We start from the raw sequence: 24,869 nt of genomic DNA on the forward strand, positions 1-24,869 counted from the left end.
CAAAGGGAGAGCTGGGAAGATTTTGCAGGTTAAATAGCGAGCCAAATTAGGACGGTGTGTTTTGCAGATGACATATGGGGAGTGACGTATGACGTGTATGAATCAGTGCAGCTTGAATTAACTGCCTGAACTAGCTCGCAGACGTCACTCCATAGAATACATCAGTAAATACCCCATTTGAATTTTGAAGCTTTTGTGTCTTAAAAAGGTTAACAATAAATGCTAGCATGTGCCTAAATGAGACTACAGAGGTTGTCAAGGAGGTTAAATGTCATCACACCGAACATGGAAACTCATCTACTCACCGGTCCGCCTTTACGTACTTGTTGTGTTTATACGTGCTCTCTTGCAAACTGTTTTTACTTTAACTTTTCAACTTGTAGATTTTTCACTTTTTAGTATTTTCACTTGTAGTTAAGTTGATAGCTTAGTAGTGGTGAAGTTGAAGTCATGCAACTGTGGTGTAGTTTGTTCACAGCTTAACATCATTAATGTCATTCCACCTCTTTCTGTCCCACCTTTCCTGTCTACCTACAGCTGCTCTATCAGTACGGGCAAAAACGTCCAAAAAAAATCTTAAAAATGTTGTAGAAGTGGTGTTCATTTATTAAGATTATCTTGCTTAACAAACTTGTAAGCATTATAAACGTTTGTTTGCAAAAGAAATTATGTTCTGCAGTAATATAGAATCCACTGGAAAAAATGTCATTGGCCATTGAACCCTACAGTGCTCTATTGCTGAAGAGTTTTTTAACATTTCTTGTAATTTCAAAGACCCATTCATGTCTTTCAAGTTAATATTATACTAAAAACCATGATAATCAAATCTAACAAATCTTACCAAAGAAAGACACCACTATCCTCTGTCTTTTTTGTTCTTTTGTCTTCTGTACTCTGCACATTATTCCACCACAGCATGAGACCAAACATCTTTTTGGCTTTGGGGGAAGATTCAGCTCAGCATCGGAGGTGGTACTATGAGCTGGTTGTGGATCATGTGGACTCCTTCCTCACATCTGAGCCCACGCATCTGCGTGTCGGCTGGGCTCGCACTGAGGGCTATCAGCCCAGGCCCACGGGAGGTAAAGGCTGGGGAGGCAACGGGGTGGGAGACGACCTCTGCTCCTACGGCTTTGATGGGCTGAATCTGTGGTCAGGTGAGGATGAGATCAAACGAGGTACAAGATTGAGTGTACATGCAAGTCCTACTGGGGAACTCACTTACTGAAATAAAATAATATTAGGTTTTTCAGAGCACTCAGTAGTGAGCAGTTCCAGAGTTTTTACTGGCCTTTAGAGTTTAACTGTGATCTAGGAATGCAAGATATCTATAAAGAGTACAGACCTGCAGAAACTGTCAGCAACGTACTACAACAGAAATACACATATGAAATAGAGACATATTTTAGAATTCAGGGTGTGATAACACTTCTGCTGGAAACACTTACAAACCCTCACACAGTTTTGATTTGTGTTCTATAATTATCTAACAAACTAAAAGGGACTGCATAATAGAAACAGTTTTAAACAATTGTTATTGCTTCACATATTCTAGGAAGTTTTTTGAGGCAAACACAGTATCTAGAGATGTTACAAAATGGTGCAAATTTATCTTAGTGCATTTCATTTGGCTTCATTAAGAGCATATACAGGAGATTTAGTATGCCTAAGTAAAATGAGCAACAAAGGAATTCAACAAAACAGACGCTTTTTAATTTGCTTGTTTGGGAAACTTGAAATCTCAGCAGCTATTCAAATAACAGACGGTCATTGTTTACATGTTACCACTGGTTCCTTTCAGCCTGCTTGGGAGAAATTGGGTGTATAAATCAGTAGCAGCAGCAGCACTAATGCTTGCAGTGAGTGTAGAAATCAAAAGTGTTGCTGCTACATCAAAGATTTGTTTATGCCACGTTAGGATAAATTCAGAAAACAGGAAATCTTACATTTTATTATAGTTGTTGGGTCTTTATTTGATAAAGTATGGTAAATCCTTAAGTCTTAAATGTTTATGGCTGCACTTGAATGCTGTCTTATTTTGCAGTTGAGTAGAAAGTAACAATAAAAAAGATAAAATGGGAACTCAAATGACTTCAAAAGGCTGTGTGTCCTGAATGTCAGGCTGCGTGGGCCGCAGGGTAAGCTCCCCCTTCCCTCACCTGCTGAAAGATGACGATGTGGTCAGCTGCTGTCTGGACCTCAGTGCTCCCTGCATCTCTTTCCGGGTCAACGGTCTCCCAGTGCAGGGCATGCTGGAGAACTTCAGTGCTCATGGACTTCTTTATCCTGTGGTCAGCTTCTCAGCTGGAGTCAAGTCAGTAGTGGAGATTTGGTGGTTCACTCATTCTTATGTATTTTTGTCTAACTTAACACTTTTGACTTCTGAGGACCTTAATAGATAATGTAAATATCTTCTTTGTCCCATTTCTGGAAATTTAGGGTTCGTTTTCTTTTTGGGGGACGACATGGAGAGTTTCGCTTCTTGCCCCCACCAGGATTTGCTCCATGCTCTGAAGCTCTGCTCCCAAGAATCAAGCTGAAGTTAGAGCCATGCCAGAAATACATCTTGGATCATGGAGAGGGGAAACGAGAGCTTATTGGCCCCTTAGTACCTGCTACTCCAGTGACCTTTACTCCCACACCAGTAGACATTAGCAAGGTAAAAAAAAATCAGCACAGTCAAACAGACCTTTTTTTTAATAATTCTTACTTTTGTTTTATTTTACAAAAATTATAATTGATTATAATTTACTCATATTACCCTCATAGGTGGTATTGCCTCCACAACTTGAGAATGTCCGTGAAAAAATGGCTGAGAATATCCATGAACTCTGGGCAATGGACAAGATTGACCTTGGATGGACACATGGAGCTGTAAGAAAAACACAAATTAAGTCATATTGTCATGTTACGTAAGGGAATTGTACTTTACTGGTCCAGCTCTCTTCTATTTTACTTGCGGCTTTAAAAAATAACAGCATTTGTCAAACAGGTGAGAGATGACGTTAAGAAGCATGATCCCTGTCTTGTGGAGTTCTCCAAGCTGGCGGAGCAGGAGAGGAACCACAACGTTCAGATGGCTCAGGACACCCTCAGGTGAGGTCTACTTCCTGCCCCATACATTACACACAATGTTGAAAGTTTTTTAAATGGGGCTTGTTTTCATGATGAGTGAATATTCTTGTTTTTCTCCTGAAGGACTCTTCTCGCCCTCGGTTTCCACATTGGTTTGACTGATGACTACACTGAGGAGAGGGTCAAATACATGAGACTAGCCACCAAGTACGTACATGTTTACTATTATATTAAATTGATTTTTGTTTGGAGCACAGACCTTATCAATGTAGAGGACACAGCCTCAGGGTCTGAAAAGTGAAACCAGTGCAGAAGTGCCATAAACTTGCATTCTTTGTGATGGCCGGCAGGGGGCGACTCCACTGAAAGAAGTCTTTGTGAAAATATGACCCTTCTTCTCACTTGATTTATTTCCTCAGTAAACATTTTCCTAATGAGCTCATGGTCTCAATTACTAGTTTCAGTTCTTCTCCAATGCAGCATGATGCTTATATTGCAAGTTATGGTCTCATTTAGAGTAAAATAAACAATTAAGCAGGGTATGCATTAGGGTGTGGTTTCCTTATGATTGACAAGTCACTTCCATTATGACCTGTCAATCAGGATAGAGGCGTAGCAATGTGTATCCTTCCACAGCTCCAACCTCTCATCCAAACATGGTCACTTTTGGCTTCAAAAACCGAGATGGCAACAGCCAGCATGCCAAAGTCAAAGCCTCAAAATGGTAGTCCACACACCAATGGGTCCAGCATGCCCAACCTGGAGGTCAGGACAAGATAACTCTGAGGGGTTGCCAAATAGGACAACTTATTTTGGTGTTCCTATAATCTTTGCTTTTTTTATGCAAATTATTGAAATAATGTACCTGATTACAACTTATTCAGATAAAACTAATGCGCAAGATGAATCATAGGGGTCATAAGTAAACCAATTTTGGAAGCAGATGAAAATAACCATCATTTCACTGATGGGTTTCTGTGTAATTTTACCAAGTGAAACAATCTGAGAAGAAAAAAAATTCCACCTCAGGAGAGAGCACCTCAGAACGAAATTTGTAATGTGGTGAGGTGTTGCAAGATGGCACAGCTTTATTATCAGGAATCACAAGAAAAAAATAGTCTATAGGTTGGAGCCCTTCCACATATGAAAAAAATTGGGGGCTTTCAGTATGTCAGGATGGGGCACGGTTGTTTGTAGCCCCACATGTGAGTTGCCTCATGCTAAATCTTTCATAGAGAGTTTGTCTAGGGAAGCTCTACTTCTGATGAACTTGCTCATGAATACTTTAGAAGCACAACTACATCATAACCACTCATTTTCCAAAACGTTTTTGAAAGTCATTTCCAATCTTGACACACTCATGTCAAATTATTTTTTATTTCCTTTCTCAGGTATGAGCAGCCCAGTGGCTACAGACCTGCCCCAGTAGACTTGAGCCAGGTTCTTCTGAGCCCAGCCCATGAGGAAGTGGTTAATTTGCTGGCGGAGAATGATCACAATGTATGGGCCAGAGAGCGTATTAAGCAGGGTTGGACCTATGGAGCCCAACAGGTTTGTATTCTATGCTGCAGTATTGCATTCATCAGACACTGCTGTGGAGAAATTACATTTGAGCAACTTGTTTTCAGTCATAATACTGCATGTAACCGTAATCAGAATTTGTTTTCAGATAGTGTTGGGACTATAGTATATGAAAAAGTATTCCCCGTACTTTGTCTCATAGTCACAACACAGACATGCACATAGCAACAATCTCTGGCAACACAAACACTGATACTGTTCTCTGACAAATGTCAGCGCCCGTTTTTGCTCTTTGTATCTGTATTTTTAGGATGTGAAAGCGAAGCGGAGCCCATACCTCGTGCCCTACAGCCTTCTTGATGAAAGGAGAAGGAGAGTGGGCAGGGAGAGTGTCAGAGAGGCTGTCTGTACCCTGCTGGCCTACGGTTACAGCCTGGAGTCTCTCAGCCAGGAACGCAGTATGTCTCAAAGCCCTGTCGTCAATCCAATCAGTTGTAGTTGAGTTCGTATCACTCATGTTCATTGTAGCCTGTATAGAATAATCCGTATAAGTCTAATAATAAGACTGTGTGTTTGTTATCAACTGAACTAATAAAACATTAGTTAATTAAGACATTAAGTTAATAATTAATAAACATTATTTTAGCAGATAACCATGTTGTTTCTGTTTCTTGGGTTTACAGCCACATTATCAAATCCATGTCTCTTCTCTGCGGAGAAGTGCAGAGTGTTCAGACCAGACAAATCATACTCCGTCACCCGAGGGAAGTGGTACTTTGAATTTGAAATAGTGACAGCTGGGAATATGAGAGTGGGCTGGGCCCGACCGGGCTGTACCTCAGACAAAGAGCTCGGCTCAGATGATCAGGCATATGTCTTCGATGGATCTGAGGTGAGATATTTGAATTAGACTGTTCCCATTGTGGCCCCATGACCAGCAAGCCCAAATCACAGTGTGACTTTGTAAAAGTGGAAATAGATAACTTTTTTACTTTAGCCTATCATAAAGAAATAAATGTGGACTGCACAATGTAAAGGTTACAGAGTAATGACACTATTAGCATTTAGATTGGTTCCCTATATGCGTCCTTTTCACTATCCAACTCTATCTGCCACCAAGTATGATCCCCTGGGAAAACAAAGGCTCGTTTTGTGGCACAAAGGAAGTGCTTCAACCATGTGCGGCCAAAACAGGAAAAGGTTAGCTATTCCCAGTTACCAAAGAGTATTATAAGATGTTTTGTTGAGTGTCTTCTGAGCAGATGATCTGAGTGAATTAAAGTTCCCTCTGGTAAGCAGCGATGCACTGTATATGTCTAAGGCTTTTATTGTGAAAGGTAAGAACTTAAGGAGGGAAACAAAGAGTTTGCCGTCTTGGTTCAGACTATGGAGCCTCTGTTCATCATTATTTTATTGCCTTCATAAGTATAGGCACATCTCATAATTCTCTGTGATAGTATCAGTGTAAGTTCTCTGCTATTACTATCCCCAGTAGCGGAAATGCAGAACAATGGAACAACAAAAGTAACTGTGAAAAACAAAATGCAGTGTGTCCTGTGTTTTTGGTAGCTGCTGGGCTCTGAGAAAACGGAAGCGATTGGGATGTCTTTGCGAGTAATTCCAACAATAACACCACTTAGAGACACTACGGAGGGCAAAGTTTAAATGTTGTCTGTTTCCACTTTAAAGCCCAGACTTGGATTTTTCCCTCCTGTCATAATATAAAGTGACTTTATGTTCCCACAGTTCTTAGACATTTCTTGATTTGCTCTCACAGTATACAGAATTACAATATAACTGAATCTAATAAAAAGTCAAACTCTTTTTACAAACTGGCTGTGTGATCATTAGTGATACCAGAGGATGTTTTGGAGAGCAGACAGACAGAGACAGACCTGTGGCCTTATAATGCTTGTCTGTAAAATATCTGTCAATGGGAGGAATTACAATGAAGCATTTGAAAGCCGAACAGAAAAGCTATATTCAGTATGTGTAAGTTGCATATCCAGATACTATCATCTAAATTAAACTCTGTGCTTGACCAGCACAGCTATAATTAAGATGTGTAACCCTGATTAAACGCTGGGTGCAGTCACTGTTTCTGCTGGACTATTTCCATATTATATTGATTCTTTCATCTCTTTTTCTGTTTCCATCTGAAGCTTTTACATTTGTCTTTTTTTCCCTTTTGCTTTCAGGCTCAGTGGTACCATCAGGGCGTTGAACCCCTGGGACGTCAGTGGCAGAGAGGCGATGTGGTGGGTTGCTTGGTGGACATGGCTGAACGCACCATGATGGTCACGCTCAATGGAGAGGTGCTGTTTAATGACAGAGGATCAGAGCTGGCTGCCAAGGACTTTGATGTCAGAGACGGTGAGGGAGAGTTGTTTTTTACCTTTTAAAGTGACTTTCATTTAATTACTGAATATGAAACTGAAAGATAATAAATCGAGACAACCTTTCTTTTTTTTTTAGTGTTGCAGTGTTTTCCCCTTGAGAAAGTCCATCCGTATATCTATCAGACTGAGATATTTTGCATCTTTTCTCTCCTCACTTTCCCCAGGCCTGTTGCCTGTGGTCAGTATTGGGGTAAACCAGGTGGGGAGGCTGAACCTGGGCCGCCAAGTGGGCTCTTTGCAGTACTTTAGTGTGTGTGGCCTGCAGGAAGGCTATGAACCGTTTGCTGCCAACATGGCCAGAGACCCAGCCCTGTGGGTGAGCTGGAAACAGCCTCAGTTTACCTCGATAATGCCCGATGATCACAACTTACAGGTTAGTTTACCAGTGTATAGACTTTCTTTTAGCTTGTAACTTGGTTAATATGTTTTCTCAAGCATGTAGTATGGTGCAGAGGCTCTGTGGGGATCCAGGGTCGCTTATAGCAGTGGTTAATTGACAGCACTGATCCTGAAAATCTTGTTCAAATCTTATTCAAGGTCACTCGAGTCAGTGGCTCAAAGGATTCCTTATCTAGCCTGAGGGTTTCTCAGCGGTTGTTTGCACACCACGGTGCAGGCAGTGAGATGGGCTTTTACCGGCTAAGCATGTCCATCCAATGTGCTGCTGTCCTCACTAGCCCTGCGGGCGGTGTGCTTCCAGTGGCCTCCAACTCTCTCTCTCCAGGTACAGATTATAGCACATCATATCATATCATGTACAGTGTGTTCAAGTCAGCCACAGAGAGCTCAAGATGACTCCAAAAAGTACCACAACAAGGCCTCATCTGGTTCACCATAAGATCAAACAACATGTGAAATGACCTCTGATGCAGCGTGTGAAATCCACATAGCTATTACAAGATGAAAAATAGAGTAAAATGAATAGTTTGTGAGATCTGTGCAGCTCTTCTTTGCAGTTAGCCAGATTATTCACTATCCAGATTACTGATATTCTACCAGTGGTGGAAGAAGTATTCAAATCCTTTACTGAAGTAAAAGTACTAACACCAAAGTGGAGGATTAAGTTTAGTTTAGTTCAGTTAATTTATCAAAAGGTCAGCGTGCAACGACATTGATCATTTACAAGAAATGCAAAGCAGAAGTCCCACATAAAAAAGGACAGTAGGCACACACTGGACAGCATAAAATACAGTATGGAATACACAATAACTACATTTTAAGTCACCAGTGCAGATTTCTTGCAGTATAAAAACATTATCTACAAATTGCACAATAATAAATACTAATAAAATGACCAGTTATAAGTGGAGATGCTTTACACAACAAAAACAGTTAATACACACTGCACAGTGCAGCATAGAAAGACCCATATGAAATATGCATCAACTACATTTTTAAGGTGACTATAAGGAGTATAACGTTCCATAAAATGGAAATACTACTTTGTATTTAAGTTCACTAGTAAATGTAATGTCAGTAAATGTAGGTTACTTAGTTACATTCCACCACTGTGTTCTACAAGCATGACCTTGGTGTTGTTCTCTTTAAGCTCCCCAGGGCCCTGTTGTAATTAATTCCTGTTGTCCTTTTAGGAAGGAAAGAGCAGGAGGAGATGGACTCTGACTTTGAAGTGCTGATGAATGCAGCCCACAGCTTTGCTGGCTCAAGAGATGAGCTGAACCATAAAGATCATAGTCATGACAAAACATCCAAATTGAAACAACGGTAGGTGGTATAGAAACTAAAACTGGAATAATATGCAATAAAATGCACATAATTTGGAATATGGAGAAGTAAAAACATGAATATTTGGGTTATAATTGTTGCTTAAGTTAGAATAATAATGTTCCAGTTATTTAAAAATGATGCGTATTGCATGTCCATGTTTGTCTACTCAATGATTGAAATGACAAAAGGATGGTAATGACTGAATTGTTCCCAAAGTAAGGAAATGTAGATTGTTAAAAGAAACAAAGAAAGCAAACAGGCTCACCACATTTACAATAAACCTGTTCATTGTGCTGTGTGTGAACAAATTTGTGTTTCTGTTCTGCAGGTTCTTGCTGAAGAGGACTAAACCAGAGCTAATCAGCAGCAACTCTTCTGCACGGCTTCTAGAAGATGTCGTAGTTGACAAAGACAACCATGATCACCTTATCCAGAGCTCCAGAGTAAGGCTTTCATTTTCTCATTATCTTATCTCATAACCAGATGATCACAGAACATACTCAAAATCAACCTCAATAAGAAACCAAATATTTTGTAACGTTATTTCTAAATTATTCAGCAATGCTCATGAATAATAACAGAGGGCAAAATGTGTTTGGACACTCTGCACCCTCATAGTGCACTTAAATGAAACAAATTGCACTGCAGGGATTAGGCACTTAGATTTTACAGCTCTTTAGCTTCTGGCTAGTCAATGTAATGCACCAAACAGTGACACTGACTGCCCTCCCTTTTACAGTATTACTACTCAGTGAGGGTTCTTCCAGGCCAGGAGCCTTTTAATGTGTGGGCAGGCTGGGTGACCTCTGACTTTCATCAACATGACATGAATTTTGACACTGACAGCGTCCTCACTGTAACTGTGACCCTCGGAGATGACAGTGGAAAAGTTCAAGAAAGGTTAGTATGATCCAAAACAGTTTAATTACACTGCAGTCAGAGCTAATGTCATGATCATCCTTTTTACATCATGATCTCAGACTACGTCATAAGATTCTAGGATTTCATCGTCTTCTTTTGAGTGTTCATGAGAAACTATCAACAAACTGCCAATTAAACATAAGGCTATTTGTTTGCACAGTGTGAAGCGGTGTAACTGTTACATGGTGTGTGCTGGAGAGGCAACGGGCCTGTCTCCAAGTCGGAGGAGTGCAGGGTTGGAAATTGGCTGTTTAATTGACACAGCCACTGGGCTGCTCACCTTCACCTCCAGCGGAGTGGAGATGGCCACCTTCTACCAAGTAGGTCACACAGGAATCTATTTGATTTGTTCAGACTAATCTCTGTTTTCCTCTGTAAGTGTATATTAATCTAAATTTAATACACAATAAACCTCATTGAGCATCGTCTGTTACGCTCGGAAAAATATCTTATTGAAGTAATTCTACTGAGTAATGTTTAACTTGGAGCATTGCATTATTAGACTCAGACAATATTGTTTCACTGCTAATTAGGTGGAAGCCGGTACAAAGCTGTTTCCTGCTGTTTTTGTCAAGCCCACCACGAGCAACATGTTTCAGTTTGAACTAGGCCGCATCAAGGTAAAGGAACTAATTTTTAATCCTGTCAAAGACATTAGAAAGACGATGTGTGTTTTTTTTACCCCTGTCTGCTTGTCAGCATGATATTAGAGCAACATACTTAAAAAATTTAGACAAACTGTTGTTGACAGATTGGATCAGTAATTAATTATGTTGCAGCTTGTTAGTCAACAGTTCAGTGTTGAGGCAATTCTGCTCTGTAAGGTAACTTTCTCAGTCTGTTCTTCAATCGGTGGTTAAGCCTGTTCTGTTCTGTGTAAATGTTAAGTGGTTTGCCACAGCTTTTTTATGCATTTTCCTTCTGCTCTATCCAGAATGTGATGCCACTGTCAGCAGGTTTGCTTCGCAGCCAAAGAAGGAATGCCACCCCTCAGTGTCCTCCAAGGTTTCAGGTCCAGCATCTCAACCCGGTTTTGTGGACCAGGGTACCAGACAGTGCATTAAAGGTGATGGTGGATCGGCCTGATGAGCACCATGGCTGGAGAATCCAGTGCTGTGAGCCCCTGCAAGTCATGACCCTTCAGATCCCTGATGAAAACAGGTAAAAGAGTTGAAACAAATATGTTTTTGGAATGGGGCTTGCAGATTTAAGTGCACAGGAAGTAATGCATGTGTCGTTTACCCACATGCCTCTTGTTCCACTGTGATCTGCAAACACCAGGCAACACACACTAGTCTATTGTATAACATCATTAAAAATGCAACAGAATGACATTGTGTGAAGTCATCAACTGGAGCTTTAATTTCATCTTGAGCAAGTAGCAACACTGAAACTGTGTTTACGTTTTGATGACAATGCATCTAGGTCTGTTGACATTTTGGAGCTGTCAGAACATGATGACCTCTTGACCTTTCACCACCACACACTCCTCCTCTACTGCTCTTTATGCGCCCTTGGAAACACCAGAGTTTGTCATGCCCTCTGCAGCCACGTGGACCAATCCCAGGTCCTTCATGCCATTCAGAATCCCCATCTCCCTGGTCTGCTCCGTACTGCATTTTACCAGCTGCTCATTCAGGTGATTGATTGAGTTTATGTTATTCTTTGGGTAACATTCGGGAAAGTGTGGTGTTTGTAGAGTAAATAATAAAGTGTTGTTCTTTAGGTTCACCTCAGCAGCTACAGCACAGCATGTCAAATGATGAACCAGGAATATATTGTGCCTATGACTGACCCGACCCGAGAAATCACCCTTTATCCCAGCCCTGCTAATGGTGTTAATGTGGGGAATAGTCAGCCTCCAATGGGCATTTCCAGCACTAGTCTCAGTACATCCCTAAAACCACGGATGCATTTCTCATCTCCGTGTTTTGTCAGGAGTGATGGGATGGAAGGAGATGGTGCAGGTGAAATATCCTGCACAAACAGCCCAGAAATCCCTCTGGACATATTAAAAGACCTGACTGTGGAGATGCTGACTGCTGGAGTGTGGGCTGTGGGTCAGGGTGTGAGGGATCCTGTAGGAGGCAGCATTGAGCTTCTACTGGTTCCCCTAATTAGGCTGTTCTACACACTGCTGGTTATGGGGGTATTTGGGGATGAGGACCTTGGGAAAGTTCTGAGCCTGATAGAGCCTGGAGTCTTCTCTGTTGATCCTGAAACCCTCGAGGAAGAGGAAGAAGAAGCTAGTGATGATGAAGAACAATGGAAAGGGGGCAACAACAAAGATGACACCCCTAAAGAAGGACTTCTTCAAATGAAGCTTCCAGAAGCTGTCAAACTCGAGGTGAACGTGGCAACAGATTTCTTTGACAATTGTCATTTTTCTCCTGTTGTTTTATATCGTTACATTCCTATAAGCTGCTTTAAATGAGCCATAAAGGAAGATTAAATACATTTCTTTCTGCAGCTCTGCCATCTGTTGTCCTACCTGTGTGACTGCCAGGTGCGCCACAGGGTAGAAGCTGTGGTTGCCTTTTCTGACAGCTTTGTTGGTCAGCTGCAGGAGAACCAGCGTTTTCGCTACAACCAGGTCATGCAGGCACTTAACATGTCTGCCGCTCTCACTGCCCGCAAGACCAAGGAGTTCCGCTCACCTCCACAGGAGCAGGTTGAGTTTGCTAAAATGAAATTCTAAATGTTACGCTGAAAACACACCAAGCAGCACTGAAGTAAGGCTTGCCTCAATAATTAGATTTTTCTGCAGCCGGGAGGTGTTTTTGTGTTTCAGATGGGATAAAATTCTTTGTAACATAGGTCAGTATGTCACAGGAGTCACAGGACTGCAGGTATTCTCTACCAGCAATTTGCTGAAGAAAGTTAAAATATCCCCAACTTTTAGTACTAGTATCAACGCAGCTTGGAGTGGCTGCCACACTTCGCCATTGCTTCCTGTGTTTTTAGCATTAGCTTAAAAAGTAGTGTTTAAAATGCTGTGTTGTGGTTTCTGCTTTGTTCCAGGAGCTGTGCACTCTTAAAGTAAAAACCTTAAAAATATAGAAATGCTGGGTCATCATGATTTACAATAAAACTGTGGCATTTTTTAAGACTATTTTCTTTTCTGTGTGTTTCATCTGTGACCTGTCTTTAGATCAACATGCTGCTGAGCTTTACAAAGGATGAGCAGCAGGAGAACTGTCCATGCCCAGAGGAAATCCAACAGCTCCTGCAAGACTTCCATCACCTGCTCAACACACACTGTGGTATGAACACTGTTTATATTTAACTGGTTCATTCACTCATTCATACACTGAGCCAAGGCACTATGAAAAAGCTCTGAGAACGCTCTTACCATGATTGTTACTGAGTAAATCTCATCTCACTGGCTGTTGCTGTGCAGGCATTGAATTGGATAGTGACACAGAGGATGAAGAGGATGCTGAGATGTCTCTAAAAGAGCGACTTCTTAGTCTTGTGGTGAGAGTCATTGGACTGAAGAAGACACCCATAGAGGAGGAGGGAAGTAGACCGCAGATTGCCAGTAAGTGCATCTATGTTTTGTACATTTTGGCCTGTTAATTTACGTGCACATGGGATTGTGCAGCATTTCTTGGTTCAGGATCAATATAGAGGATTAGCTGAGTTGTATTTAAGTCCCATTTAAACAAAAGTTAGAGCGTCTTTAGCTGTGAAGTATTTTACAGTGAAAGGAATATTTGAGCAGCGTACAGTTACTTAAGGGACTGAAATCAGATACTTCACAATTGATTTTTGCCACTAAAAATGGGCCGGCTTAAAATTTTGTGTGATACGGAGCTGCAGTGGAATCTGCTGCTGAGTGGACTGTTGGCTCCACCTTCCTCATTGTTAGATTAGGTGCAAGATGAAGGAGAGATGAATAAATTAGACCTACGCCACATTATTTTGGAAATTTGCCCACTGGTATCCAAACACACATCTCTACCTATCTCTTTCCATATTGCTCTGTTAGCTTTTACATCCCACAAATGGTGAAGTGCAGTTTTATATGACCAGTGTGGCTACCTAGTCAACCAAATTGGATGAACTTTTGTAATTGCCCCTGAATGCAGGATGAGTCATGAAACATTTGAAACCATTTACAGAGAGAAAAGACTGGGCTTTTGATGTGAAGATACTCTGATGCTGACCCTTTGACATGTGTTTACACAGGGACACACGATTAAAACTGGGGAAGTGTATTTTTCATATCGTGGGAACTTTTAATGAGGAGATGGATCAAAGTGGACATGTGAATGAGAACATGAAATATTAACCAGAGATGTTGTCTCAGACGTGTTGAATTCGGCCAGACAGCTACCTAAAAAATATCCAAAAACTGAGTAACATGACATTCAGTTGCTGCTCTTTCTACTTTTACTTCTTCTCCAGAGTCCCTCAAAACACTGATCTCTGACACTATGGTGCATTGGGCTCAAGAGGTTGAGATGGAGGACCCTGAACTGGTTAGAGCTGTCTTCTCATTGCTGCACCGCCAGTATCAGGGCCTTGGGGGCCAAATGGCAGGACCCCTCTGCAGAGCCTACACAATCAGCCAGGCATCGGTAGAAGACACCATGGCTCTTCTGTCCTCCCTGAGCCAAATCCGCTCCCTCCTCAGTGTGCGCATGGGGAAAGAGGAGGAGAGGCTGATGATCAGAAGACTAGGGTAGGGGGACATTTGTAATGCTTTATTTGACACCTCTTGATTTATTAAGATCTTGTAATTATTTGTATTGATTGATTGATTAACTTGTAGCATATATGCATCATGATGTGTAAAATATCCTTACATTTGCTTTCCAATTTTTTACTTTACATACACTGTTTTATGTGCAGAGACATCATGAATAATAAAGTTTTCTACCAGCACCCCAACCTAATGAGGGCACTGGGGATGCATGAGACTGTGATGGAGGTGATGGTCAGTGTTCTCGGAGAAAGGGAATCAAAGGTGAGAGAATAATTTATCGTGATAATATGGAGAAAATGTGTGTAAGAAAGACACAGGTTATTTTATTAGCTGTGACAGTATTGGTATTCCATAGGTCATAATTCAAAGTTGAGGGTAAATCATGTGTTATAGCTGATATGCATCATTAATAGGGTAATAAACCCTGCAGTAAAGTCAGCTGTACCATCTACTTCCTCCTTTCTTTATATCCATGAATTGATTTTCTTTTAGGAGATTACTTTTCCCAAGATGGTGGCGAGCTGCTGTCGATTCCTGTGTTATTTCTGCCGCATCAGCCGTCATAATCAGGGAGCCCTGTTTGACCACCTGAGCTACCTGCTGGAAAACAGCAGTGTTGGATTGGGTATATCTTATTCTCTCTTCTTTACACTACAGAACTTCACTCAAGAGATGTTCAACTTCACTATTGAGGCCATAGCTAGTGCTGCTCTTGCAAGGATGTAACTTTGAAAGTTTGACTAAGGTTGTCTACAAAGTAAAAAAAATATTGCAGGACCTGTATTTTCAATCAATCAATCAATTTTATTTATAAAGCCCAATATCACAAATCACAATTTGCCTCACAGGGCTTTACAGCATACAACATCCCTCTGTCCTTTGGACCCTCACAGCAGATAAGGAAAAACTCCCCCAAAAAACCCCTTTAACGGGGAAAAAAAACGGTAGAAACAAAACGGTATTTAATTACACAGATATATGTGTTTTTGTGTCTGACCTTTTCACTTTTCGCTCGGGTATTCTGCACTCAAGGAAATAACCTTGTGAAGGTTTTAGGATGGCAACCCCATGATAAAAAAAAGCCCCAATATCCTGACATTATATATATATAGTTTATGAGTTAGTGTTCAGATTGTTTTATGCCTTCATCCCTTAGCTTCACCTTCCATGCGTGGGGCCACTCCCCTGGATGTGGCAGCAGCCTCTGTTATGGATAATAATGAACTGGCCTTAGCGCTGAGGGAACCTGACCTAGAGAAGGTGAGTTTATTATTCTGTGTCTTCCTCCACAATACTGCTGTTAATAGATAAGTGCTCTGGTTTGCTATGAACATGCTCTGCCATTCCATATTATTTTGCATTTCACTCAGTTCTGTTATTGATGTTATGGTGGCTCTGTCATTGTCTGTGAAATCTTCATAGTCTTTGCTCTACCCCATTACAGTAGCTGGAACAGCCCAGTAGCTGTGAAACTAATCCAATCTACTACCCAGGTGGTCCAGTACCTTGCTGGCTGTGGTCTCCAGAGCTGTCCGATGCTAGTGGCTAAAGGCTATCCTGATATCGGATGGAACCCTGTGGAGGGCGAGCGATATCTGGATTTTCTACGTTTTGCTGTCTTCTGCAATGGTAACCAGTTAGTGCTACCCACAGCTCTCCCATTCAAAATAGATGTCATGTGATAGGACATTTACATTTATATAAATATATCATTCTGAATTTACCTAATTAACCGAATTGTCCCATTACTGAAATGTGGGTGGCCTAAGTTATTTTCTTTGCCCATTTGTCTTTAAGTGAAATGCATTTTTTGGTAGCCTTTAAAAACTAATGTATTTCACTAACAGTATTATTTATGTATTCATATATTCAGTTATAGTATTGACTTGTAACCTGTTCAGGGCATTTATTACACCTGGGATGTTTGCTACGGTGCTAGAATAGCAAGAGCCAAATACAAAGTTAAAAAAGCACAAGAGGCTGCATCATGTCACGCTCCCAATTAAGTCAACAATTTGCAGTAGAGGTAATTAACTCTCTGCTGCTTCTACTATTGATTTTTCTTACTCTGAAGTGGTGCCCAGACGGCATCCATTCAAATTGTCCTTGAGGGTGTCGACAGTTCAGCCAAATGGGATTGGATTTACATACCAAGTGCCTTTCAGTGATTTCGGCTGTGCCTCTTTAAGACAGTCTTTAAACTCCACATTCTGTATGTTGATTTTATTGATGGTCTTGGTGAGTTTGATTTCCTCTCCTATGAAATCAATATGAATCTCTGAGTGAAATAGGATCTAAAACAAACAAATGCCCTCCCACAGAAGCCAAAATTTCATCCAGTCCACCTGATGGTTAATTTTCATCTTTTGTGCGTTTCTTCACCACAGGTGAGAGTGTAGAGGAGAATGCCTATGTGGTGTTGAGGCTGCTGATTCGTCGGCCTGAGTGTTTTGGCCCTGCCCTGCGAGGTGACGGGGGAAATGGCCTCCTAGCAGCCATGGAGGAAGCCATCAGGATCTCAGAGGACCCTTCTATGGATGGACCTTGCACCACCTACCAGTCCAACAGAACACTGTCAGTATTAGAGGCTGAGCACTACCCCTTTTTTGTATTTGTGTGCATGTATGTAAGGACACATAGTTTAATATGTTAGGCACTAAATTAGGAAACACAAATGTGAAAATGCTGCATATATATTAGCCAATGATGTTTTCTTAAAATAAATTGAAAAGGATAAATATGGCAAACACCAGAAACACCTATGCATGACAAGCTGTCTTATGCAGGATTCAGACTCCACGACTTGTTTGTCTGTTCCGACAGTGTGCGTACGGGGAAGTTCTGTTGTTGTCTATTGTCATGGCAATGGCCGATGTTGTGCAAGTTGAGCGTGAGTTGAAGTAAAAGCTTAAAATGTAAAGTTTGTTTTTGTTATTGACCTAACAGTTTTAGTTAGGGGGGTAATGGTACACAGAAGTCAGGGTTTGGTTCATACCCTGGTGTAGGAGTCATAGTTTGGTGCAGGTTCAGAACAGCAGAAAAAACAACCAATGCATGAGGGTACGGTACTTTTCATTTGTTTAGAACTAACAGTATGGCAAGTTTCAAAGACAGACAAAATTCTCTTGCTTGAGATTGAGGTCGTATTTTACCCACCAGAACTTTTGTAAACTATTTTCATTATAAAAACAAGGACCTTTCAAACACCTCTGTTTTACACAGTACAAACACTCAACAAACACTTTTCAAAAAGACAATGGGTCACAACAGGCTATAAAACTGAAAAGCAACTCTAATGCCAATGTATGTATTTTCGCATTTGGATGTGTTTACACTGACAATTCTCTGCACTGGTGGAGTGATGCTGGCACACTGTCCTTATTTTACACACAACCCTCTCTCTGTTGCTTTTGTTGCTGACCAGTAATTCAAAGGCGAGCCCTCCGGCTCCGCCGTTTCATTTGTGCTTGCTGTAATGTGACAGACTTACACACCAATCTGCTTGTTGTGCTAACCTTATCACCTATTCTTCTGCTTTTTCTTTGGTTTAGCACGATTTGCATTCCAAATGTTGCATTACTGCCAAGCACGGGATTTAAACTAAATCTCCACTAACTAAATTAAACCCTTTTCTCACTCTACATAATATTCTCCTTTTTCCAGGTGTTTGAGGGAGCTTTAAAGCTTCTCTCAACTCTTACTGCACATCTCCTGTAACGTCCACTGCATCTAGAAATCTTGCTACATCTATAACTATGTCAATTTTCTTGGATTACCTTTAACTCCAGCAGTCTCAGCACCTGTTGCTAAGAGCAGACAGCTAAAAGAGTCCAGGCGGTGCTCATGTTCATAAACTTTGGTTCCACATTCTGGCATTAATCTTCATACTGAGTAGTGTATTTTGCATGCACTTGCATGCACTGAACCTCCACCCCTGTACCGTGATAGTTCAGCAGGAACACACACATGATTACAATTTTAGTGCATCACCTTTTATTTTCTATGTTGAAGTGTAGAGAAATATTCATAAAATACATTTTTATTGTTTTCCGTGTTTTCTTAATTTCTGCTGCATCATTTTTCACAAAAAAATTTAAGCTCACTGTTGTGCTGGTTATGCATTGAAAGTTTATTGGCAAATGGAAACAGTGTTCAAATGGAGTAAAACATTGTACTGGGTATAAGCCTGTTCAGCACCCTGTTTTCATGCCCGATGATAATAAGTCTCAAGAGTAATTTTCTCTCAGGCTTTTTGAGCATTTCTTGGCTGAACGCAGCATCTGTATTCAGCCAACCATCCCTCAGTAAACAGAGGTTAAATAAGCTAAATACAACAAGGCAACAGTTTAATGACACTGCTCATTTTTTAAGATGCGTTATTCAGGATTTATGTGGGGTGGGAGCAGAGCACTGCTCTGTCTGCATCTCTTCGATTTTACAGTCAGAGTTACAAATAAACAATCAAGTCATTAGGGAATAAGAAGGAAAGATCTTATCTCACTAATGAGCTGCTGTATTTAGGAATAATCAATAATTTGATTATGTAAAAAAATGATGAATAATGATTTATTTAAGTTTGCTGACAAGCTTGTGACAGTTATGTTTGTTTCCTGTAACAGAGATGTTGTCCAGGACAATGATGATGACCTCATTCACATGGGGCATGCCATCATGACCTTCTACTCGGCCCTTATTGACTTGCTGGGGCGCTGTGCTCCAGAGATGCATGTGAGTGTTTTCCCAGCTTTCAGAAGCAGCTTCTGCACCAACATCCACTGATGTCTCAAACAGTAAAACGTAATGGAGAAAGTCCGCAAAGTGCTTTTTAAGTAATGAGCCAAACAAACAAACATTTTTATTGCTTTTACCTTTCCACAAAACGGCCTGGTCCACATACTGTATGTTTAGACATAAAACTGAAGCTATGAATCAGTTTTCATCTGATTGAACTCCATAATGTTGAGACTCATGTTGTATCATGTTACATCAATATATAGTATGATGGACAAATTTTACAAGAATAGATTGTAGCTGCTGATAGCACCGTGCATCACTTGCAACTGCTATCTCCCCCGTCTCAAGGTCAGATTCACAAAAGATACTGCGCAAATAATACTACAACCCAAACACACCCATGAAGCTGAGTGCACTTTGCCCTTTATTTGTGTCTGATTGCAAATATCCATGTTGCAAAATGTTGCCTTGACACCAAGAGCACAGTAACGCAGTATCACAGAACAATGGCAGAGGGAAAAAGTAAAATTTTCAGACCACGAGCCAAAGGTCCTGACCGACAAGGTGCAAAGGCATTCCTCAAAACTTAAGGCAAGGAATTTAAACCTGACAGAGACAAGCCATGTATGAAGCACACTGGCAGAATGAAATATCAAATTCCAGTTTTCACCAACTCTCTAAACATGCAGACAATTTCACTGTAACTGTGTCTGACTTAAATTGCTAATCTTTGTGAATTGGACTGTTATTGCATTGAGACTCATTTGCATAGAAAGGGCCCAGTGTTGTGCCAAACGTATGCGTATTTTCTCAATTAAATCAGTGAAACTTGTAGAGACTATTTCCTTGTCAGCACAGTTAGGGTTGCATTTCACCCTTTTTTGGTGCTTTGAGCATTGCATGTTTGCAAATCACCGACCAATAACAATGTCTTCTTCTGAATCGTCATCCAGTTGATTCAAGGTGGCAAAGGAGAAGCTATCCGCATCAGAGCCATTCTGAGGTCGCTCATCCCGATTCAGGATCTCGAGGGAGTCATCAGCATCTCCTTTCAAGTTCCTTCAGTGTCTAAAGGTCAAATAAGAGGATCTTACTACAATAAATTAAGCCATCACATGAAGAAGAAACATGCCCTGTCTGCTATGGCTGCATATTCAATTCTGATTTTCTTAAAGATGTGATTTTTTTGTAGTTACAGTGTCCCTTTGACTTTCCTATCATATGACTGGGGTGGGAAACTCCAGGCACCATCCAGTACATAATGGTGATGGCAGTAGCTGAGTCTGGACATGGGATCAACACACATTGTGTAGATAAATGTGGAATTCATGTGGTCCCAACATTTGATCTTTACTTTTCATTTGTTTGTCCAGATGGTGTGGTGGTTGAGCCTGATCTATCTACAGTGTTCTGCCCAGACCACAAGGCAGCTATGGTTCTATTCCTGGACAGGGTGTATGGCATCGAGAACCAGGATTTCCTTCTCCACCTACTTGAAGTTGGCTTTCTGCCTGACCTTCAGGCAGCTGTCTCTCTTGACACTGTGAGCAGAGAAAATTATGTTTTGCTGTCCCGTTCAGCTGCTTGATAGATCCAGTGTGACACTGTAGGAGTGACCTGTGACTTTGTATTAATCCGAGCTGCGCCCCGTCACCCATGAAAAATATCCTGTCCTCCCGTCCCTCGCATTGACCTTACCATATCAAAACATTAGTTATTGTTAAAAATCCTGTTTAACATGATTTGATGTATCAAGTGCACTACCTTAAATCAAACATGGTTTTCTCAAATCAAAAAAATATTTGTGCACTTCACAAAGATGTCTTCTGATTAATTAGTGGTTTGTTTTTCATGAAACTTTAGAGTATGTATCCCTCCTGATAAAAGCTGATTTCTCACCTTTTATCTTTACCCTTTGAAACCTGAGCAAATTAGCGACAAGTTAGTAAAAATAGAAAATTAAAAAATAAAAGTAGTCATAAAAAAGTTTAGAAAGTATAAGATAACTTAATTTTAACATTTAATAATAACTATTATTAATATAGTTTTTCCTTGCTTTTTTCTTTTTTCAAAATTATTTTCTAAATCTGTTAATTATTTTTGCAAATTGTTCCTTTTTTTTTTTTTTTTTTACCAAGTTGCTCATTGCCCTTTTCCCCGTGTTTCTGAAAAAAATCACACCAATTTTCTTAACGTTGAAAGGTTTTAATACTTAGAAAAGGCTTATGAATGCAGCACAAGAAAAGTGATGTCGCTTCAGGTCTAAAAGGGTTGATATATGTATCTTTGTGTTCAAACTGAGGAGACATTGGTTGCATTCCTGATCATGGTCCTCACTGCTATGAAATACCATTTAAGTAAATTTTAGATATATGAGTAAATATATAAATGAATAAATATACCTATAAAATAAATAAAAATGGCCATGAAATAAATCCCTAAAATAAATACATAAAGCCATAAATATATAAATATATAAATACATGTAAATATAAATGAGTCAGTATTGTTTTATAAATAAATCTTTTTTTAAAGTATTTTTTTCCCCACAGAACTACTTTTATGTATTTCAGGGGACTTTTATTTCATTATTTATATTGGGATTTATTTTTTTTCCATAGGCATGTTTGTAAATGTATTTATTTATTATTAACTTAAATACATACATTTCCTGTTGCTGCCTCCTCCCTCCATCTTGTCTGTTTAGTTCCACTTGGTCAACTTGACTCTTGTAAGTGTAACCTCTCTTTCATTGCAGGCTGACTTAGGATCTACTGACATGGCTCTGGCCCTCAACAGATACTTGTGTACATCAGTGCTTCCCCTGCTCACCAAATGTGCAGCTCTCTTCTGTGCTCTAGAGGACCATGCTCTCCTGGTGGATTCTCTCATCCAGGCAATCTACAGCCTCTCCAGGGCTCTTAGCTTGACCAAGGCTCAGAGAAACACTATTGAAGACTGTTTGTTGGCTGTGTGCAGGTAGTGCTTTTAGTTGGTGAAGCAACCCGCAGAGTTGTTGCTGCCTGCAGATAGGATATTGATTTTTCAGCAAGTCGCTGATAGATTATACATGTTATGGTTACAGTGTTATTGAGCTGCATCTTATGTGGTCTGCCATGTTTAATTCATGAATTATTGCACCATTAGCTTCCTGTATCCACTGACTTGACCGTGTTTTTGCTGTTTGACCATATCATATGTTGACAAGAGAAATGAGAAACGGCAACAAATTATCGTTAATTGATGCAGATACATCAGCACACTCCTATTTCCACTCATTAAATTTAATGAATCACTGTAAAGCCTGTCTTTGCCCAATTTAGATGGAATTTACCAAAGTCAATCAAAATGTTGACAAATTAATTAACATCTTGCCCACGGCATCTTCTCAATTATTTGTGATACTCATCTGAGACATGATAGTCAGTCACAACATCATTCATCTGGTGTGTCTATGTGTGTGTGTGTGTGTGTTTGTTGGTGACTAATTCTGCTCTCGCTGGTGTCCTCAGTAAACTCCGGCCATCTATGATGCAGCCTCTTCTCCTACGTCTTGTCTTCGATGTTCCCCATCTCACAGACTACAGTCAGATGCCCCTAAAGGTGAATAAACAAATCCTGGTTTACTACAGTGTATGTGAAAATATATTAGTACACTAAGTTAAAGGTGTACTATGCAGGATTTTCTCTGAAAAAACAGACTCAAGCAAAAGCAGTCCCTTTCAATCACCACTTATGCCACACTAGAAGTGTATTTAATCAGGAGACAAATATGAATAAAGTAAAGATAATGTTTAGTACAGTATATGAGTGTACAGATTAACAGATGATTTGTGCTGGTTAAGATTTATCAGAAGTTTTTGGTGCTTCGACACCAGAGGGAGATTTCATGATTTTGGGACATCTGAGCAACAGCAAGTTAAATCCCCCCATGGAGTCCAGACACTGGCCGAGGATGTGGTGGCTGATTGCTCTGAGGTTGATGAGGCGGGCGAGGCTGATGAATCCGAGAAGACTAGGTGGTGATGGGGAGGTGCAGGGTGCTGCATGAAAGAACTACAGGCAGAAAAAGAACCACATTTGAAACGAGAAGCAGTAAGACGATAGGATAATGGAGAAAGTGTGTCACTGTAGACCAGCTGATGACTCAATTGACAGTCCTGGACAATGACAGCTAGAGATAGAGAGTAAGCATACATGCATGGAGTGAGCGGCAAGGTGAGAAAGAACAATCACAGCCTAAGCTGTACTGTATTGTCTACCTGACTGAACTTTTGCTAGAGCTTCATTTGTCTGCAGAGACTCTGTCCTCTGCCTGTTTTTTCTTCTTTTTTTAGTGTGTTTGGGTCAGTCCTGGGCACAGCGCACAACTGGGACTTTATGAAAAGGAAGTGACCAGTTGACAGATGTAAGCAGCAATAGGATGCTATGAAAACTGGGGGCACAGTGCCTAAAAAACCCCGCACATATAGCGTTAGAGTTAGCTGGGATTGGATTCCACTTTCGCTGGGGAAACTGTTACAAACAATAACTGACAATACCTGCATAGTATACCTTTAAAATGATACAATTTATTGACTGTGCATTAATCCTTTGATCCACCAGCTCTTGACCAGTCACTACGAGCTGAGGTGGAAGTACTACTCACTAGCTGGAGCGCAGGGTGACCAGGGTTTGGCCTCTGAAGAGGAGCTCCACCTGTCTAGAAAGTTGTTCTGGGGCGTGTTTAAGGCCTTGACAAAGACGGTAAACCATATTGAATACCTGTGTCAGTCTCAAAATCATGTCAAAAGTATTTACAATTAGTGTAATATTTATGTGAAGCACCGAAAAAGCTGCAGAAAGTGAATAAATGTTTCATTTTTTGACAGTGTGATAATACCACTGATTGAGCACCTCTGTTTTTTGCACCCTCCTTGAAGTTTATTTCAGGACAAACAGCAAAATCCGTATTTGATTTTCTACTTTAGTAAACTTGTAGAAGAAGCTGAGTGGAGGAAGATACAACACACTTGAGATTAAGAGTAAATTTTTCATATCCTTGTACGAAACCTCCCACCACTGCGCAGAGTTGCTGGAAATGTGAGAGACATAAGCAATAACTGAATGTTTCCTCAGTTGACTGCATGCATGCGCCAGCATATTTCTGACGGATACTTACCTGACTGAAACATGAAAAACATCAAAGAGCTAAGTTCATAAGATCATTTCCGTCCCTCTTGTGACCCACATCAAACGGCCTCAGAAACCGAGTCAGCACTGCACAGAAGAAACCCTTGAGAGAAATATTAGTGTGTGTAGTATAGCGTGGGCGTATAGTGTTTCAGTTGCCCTATTTATTTTATGATGCTTATTGTAGAGTGGCTATAGCTGGAAAATAACTTAAAATGGAGACTTATTTGAATAAAATTGTACTGTAAGGAAAACTGGTTATATAAATTAGATTTTATCCCAGCTGACTTTCACTGTGTTTACAACCACTTGTGTTACTCTTTCCTGCAGTAACCAGACTTTTTAAACATAATGTAAATAACAAACTTCTCTTTTGTTAGGATGAGAGAATTAACAGCTAGAATTCAATTTGAGAAATGGTATTTCTTGACCACTTATTTAGGTTTCCAACACGGTCTCTCAGCCGAATTATTTCTGCAACACGGGTAGGTCTTTGTATCCAAAATAATTAAATTCAGTGTTATTAAATTGGAATTGAACAATTTTTTTTTTTAATTTAAAATTAAAATTAAATGACAAACAAAGTTGGACATATTTTGCAAAAACTA

At 40.3% G+C, this 24,869-nt stretch overlaps 1 protein-coding gene across 1 annotated transcript in view; it reads left to right on the forward strand.

The window, feature by feature from the left end:
* Nucleotides 1-24,869, forward strand: part of ryr2b (ryanodine receptor 2b (cardiac)) — an 84,335-nt gene that overhangs the window by 13,073 nt on the left and 46,393 nt on the right. The window contains exons 18-52 of the mRNA XM_078160912.1: nucleotides 916-1,157; nucleotides 2,122-2,314; nucleotides 2,440-2,659; nucleotides 2,770-2,874; nucleotides 2,993-3,096; nucleotides 3,199-3,282; nucleotides 4,467-4,626; nucleotides 4,907-5,054; nucleotides 5,280-5,488; nucleotides 6,795-6,969; nucleotides 7,160-7,368; nucleotides 7,533-7,719; nucleotides 8,597-8,720; nucleotides 9,052-9,166; nucleotides 9,463-9,623; nucleotides 9,805-9,964; nucleotides 10,178-10,264; nucleotides 10,579-10,805; nucleotides 11,070-11,283; nucleotides 11,371-11,991; nucleotides 12,115-12,315; nucleotides 12,796-12,907; nucleotides 13,045-13,199; nucleotides 14,057-14,331; nucleotides 14,502-14,616; nucleotides 14,848-14,980; nucleotides 15,512-15,615; nucleotides 15,849-15,984; nucleotides 16,743-16,929; nucleotides 18,975-19,083; nucleotides 20,043-20,163; nucleotides 20,463-20,632; nucleotides 21,848-22,068; nucleotides 22,602-22,692; nucleotides 23,695-23,835. Coding sequence (XP_078017038.1) covers nucleotides 916-1,157; nucleotides 2,122-2,314; nucleotides 2,440-2,659; nucleotides 2,770-2,874; nucleotides 2,993-3,096; nucleotides 3,199-3,282; nucleotides 4,467-4,626; nucleotides 4,907-5,054; nucleotides 5,280-5,488; nucleotides 6,795-6,969; nucleotides 7,160-7,368; nucleotides 7,533-7,719; nucleotides 8,597-8,720; nucleotides 9,052-9,166; nucleotides 9,463-9,623; nucleotides 9,805-9,964; nucleotides 10,178-10,264; nucleotides 10,579-10,805; nucleotides 11,070-11,283; nucleotides 11,371-11,991; nucleotides 12,115-12,315; nucleotides 12,796-12,907; nucleotides 13,045-13,199; nucleotides 14,057-14,331; nucleotides 14,502-14,616; nucleotides 14,848-14,980; nucleotides 15,512-15,615; nucleotides 15,849-15,984; nucleotides 16,743-16,929; nucleotides 18,975-19,083; nucleotides 20,043-20,163; nucleotides 20,463-20,632; nucleotides 21,848-22,068; nucleotides 22,602-22,692; nucleotides 23,695-23,835 — 6,016 coding nt within the window. The remainder of the gene's footprint in view (nucleotides 1-915; nucleotides 1,158-2,121; nucleotides 2,315-2,439; nucleotides 2,660-2,769; nucleotides 2,875-2,992; nucleotides 3,097-3,198; nucleotides 3,283-4,466; nucleotides 4,627-4,906; nucleotides 5,055-5,279; nucleotides 5,489-6,794; nucleotides 6,970-7,159; nucleotides 7,369-7,532; nucleotides 7,720-8,596; nucleotides 8,721-9,051; nucleotides 9,167-9,462; nucleotides 9,624-9,804; nucleotides 9,965-10,177; nucleotides 10,265-10,578; nucleotides 10,806-11,069; nucleotides 11,284-11,370; nucleotides 11,992-12,114; nucleotides 12,316-12,795; nucleotides 12,908-13,044; nucleotides 13,200-14,056; nucleotides 14,332-14,501; nucleotides 14,617-14,847; nucleotides 14,981-15,511; nucleotides 15,616-15,848; nucleotides 15,985-16,742; nucleotides 16,930-18,974; nucleotides 19,084-20,042; nucleotides 20,164-20,462; nucleotides 20,633-21,847; nucleotides 22,069-22,601; nucleotides 22,693-23,694; nucleotides 23,836-24,869) is intronic.

Source organism: Epinephelus lanceolatus, chromosome 17 (assembly GCF_041903045.1).
Source record: "Epinephelus lanceolatus isolate andai-2023 chromosome 17, ASM4190304v1, whole genome shotgun sequence".
Classification (NCBI taxonomy): Eukaryota; Metazoa; Chordata; class Actinopteri; order Perciformes; family Serranidae; genus Epinephelus; species Epinephelus lanceolatus.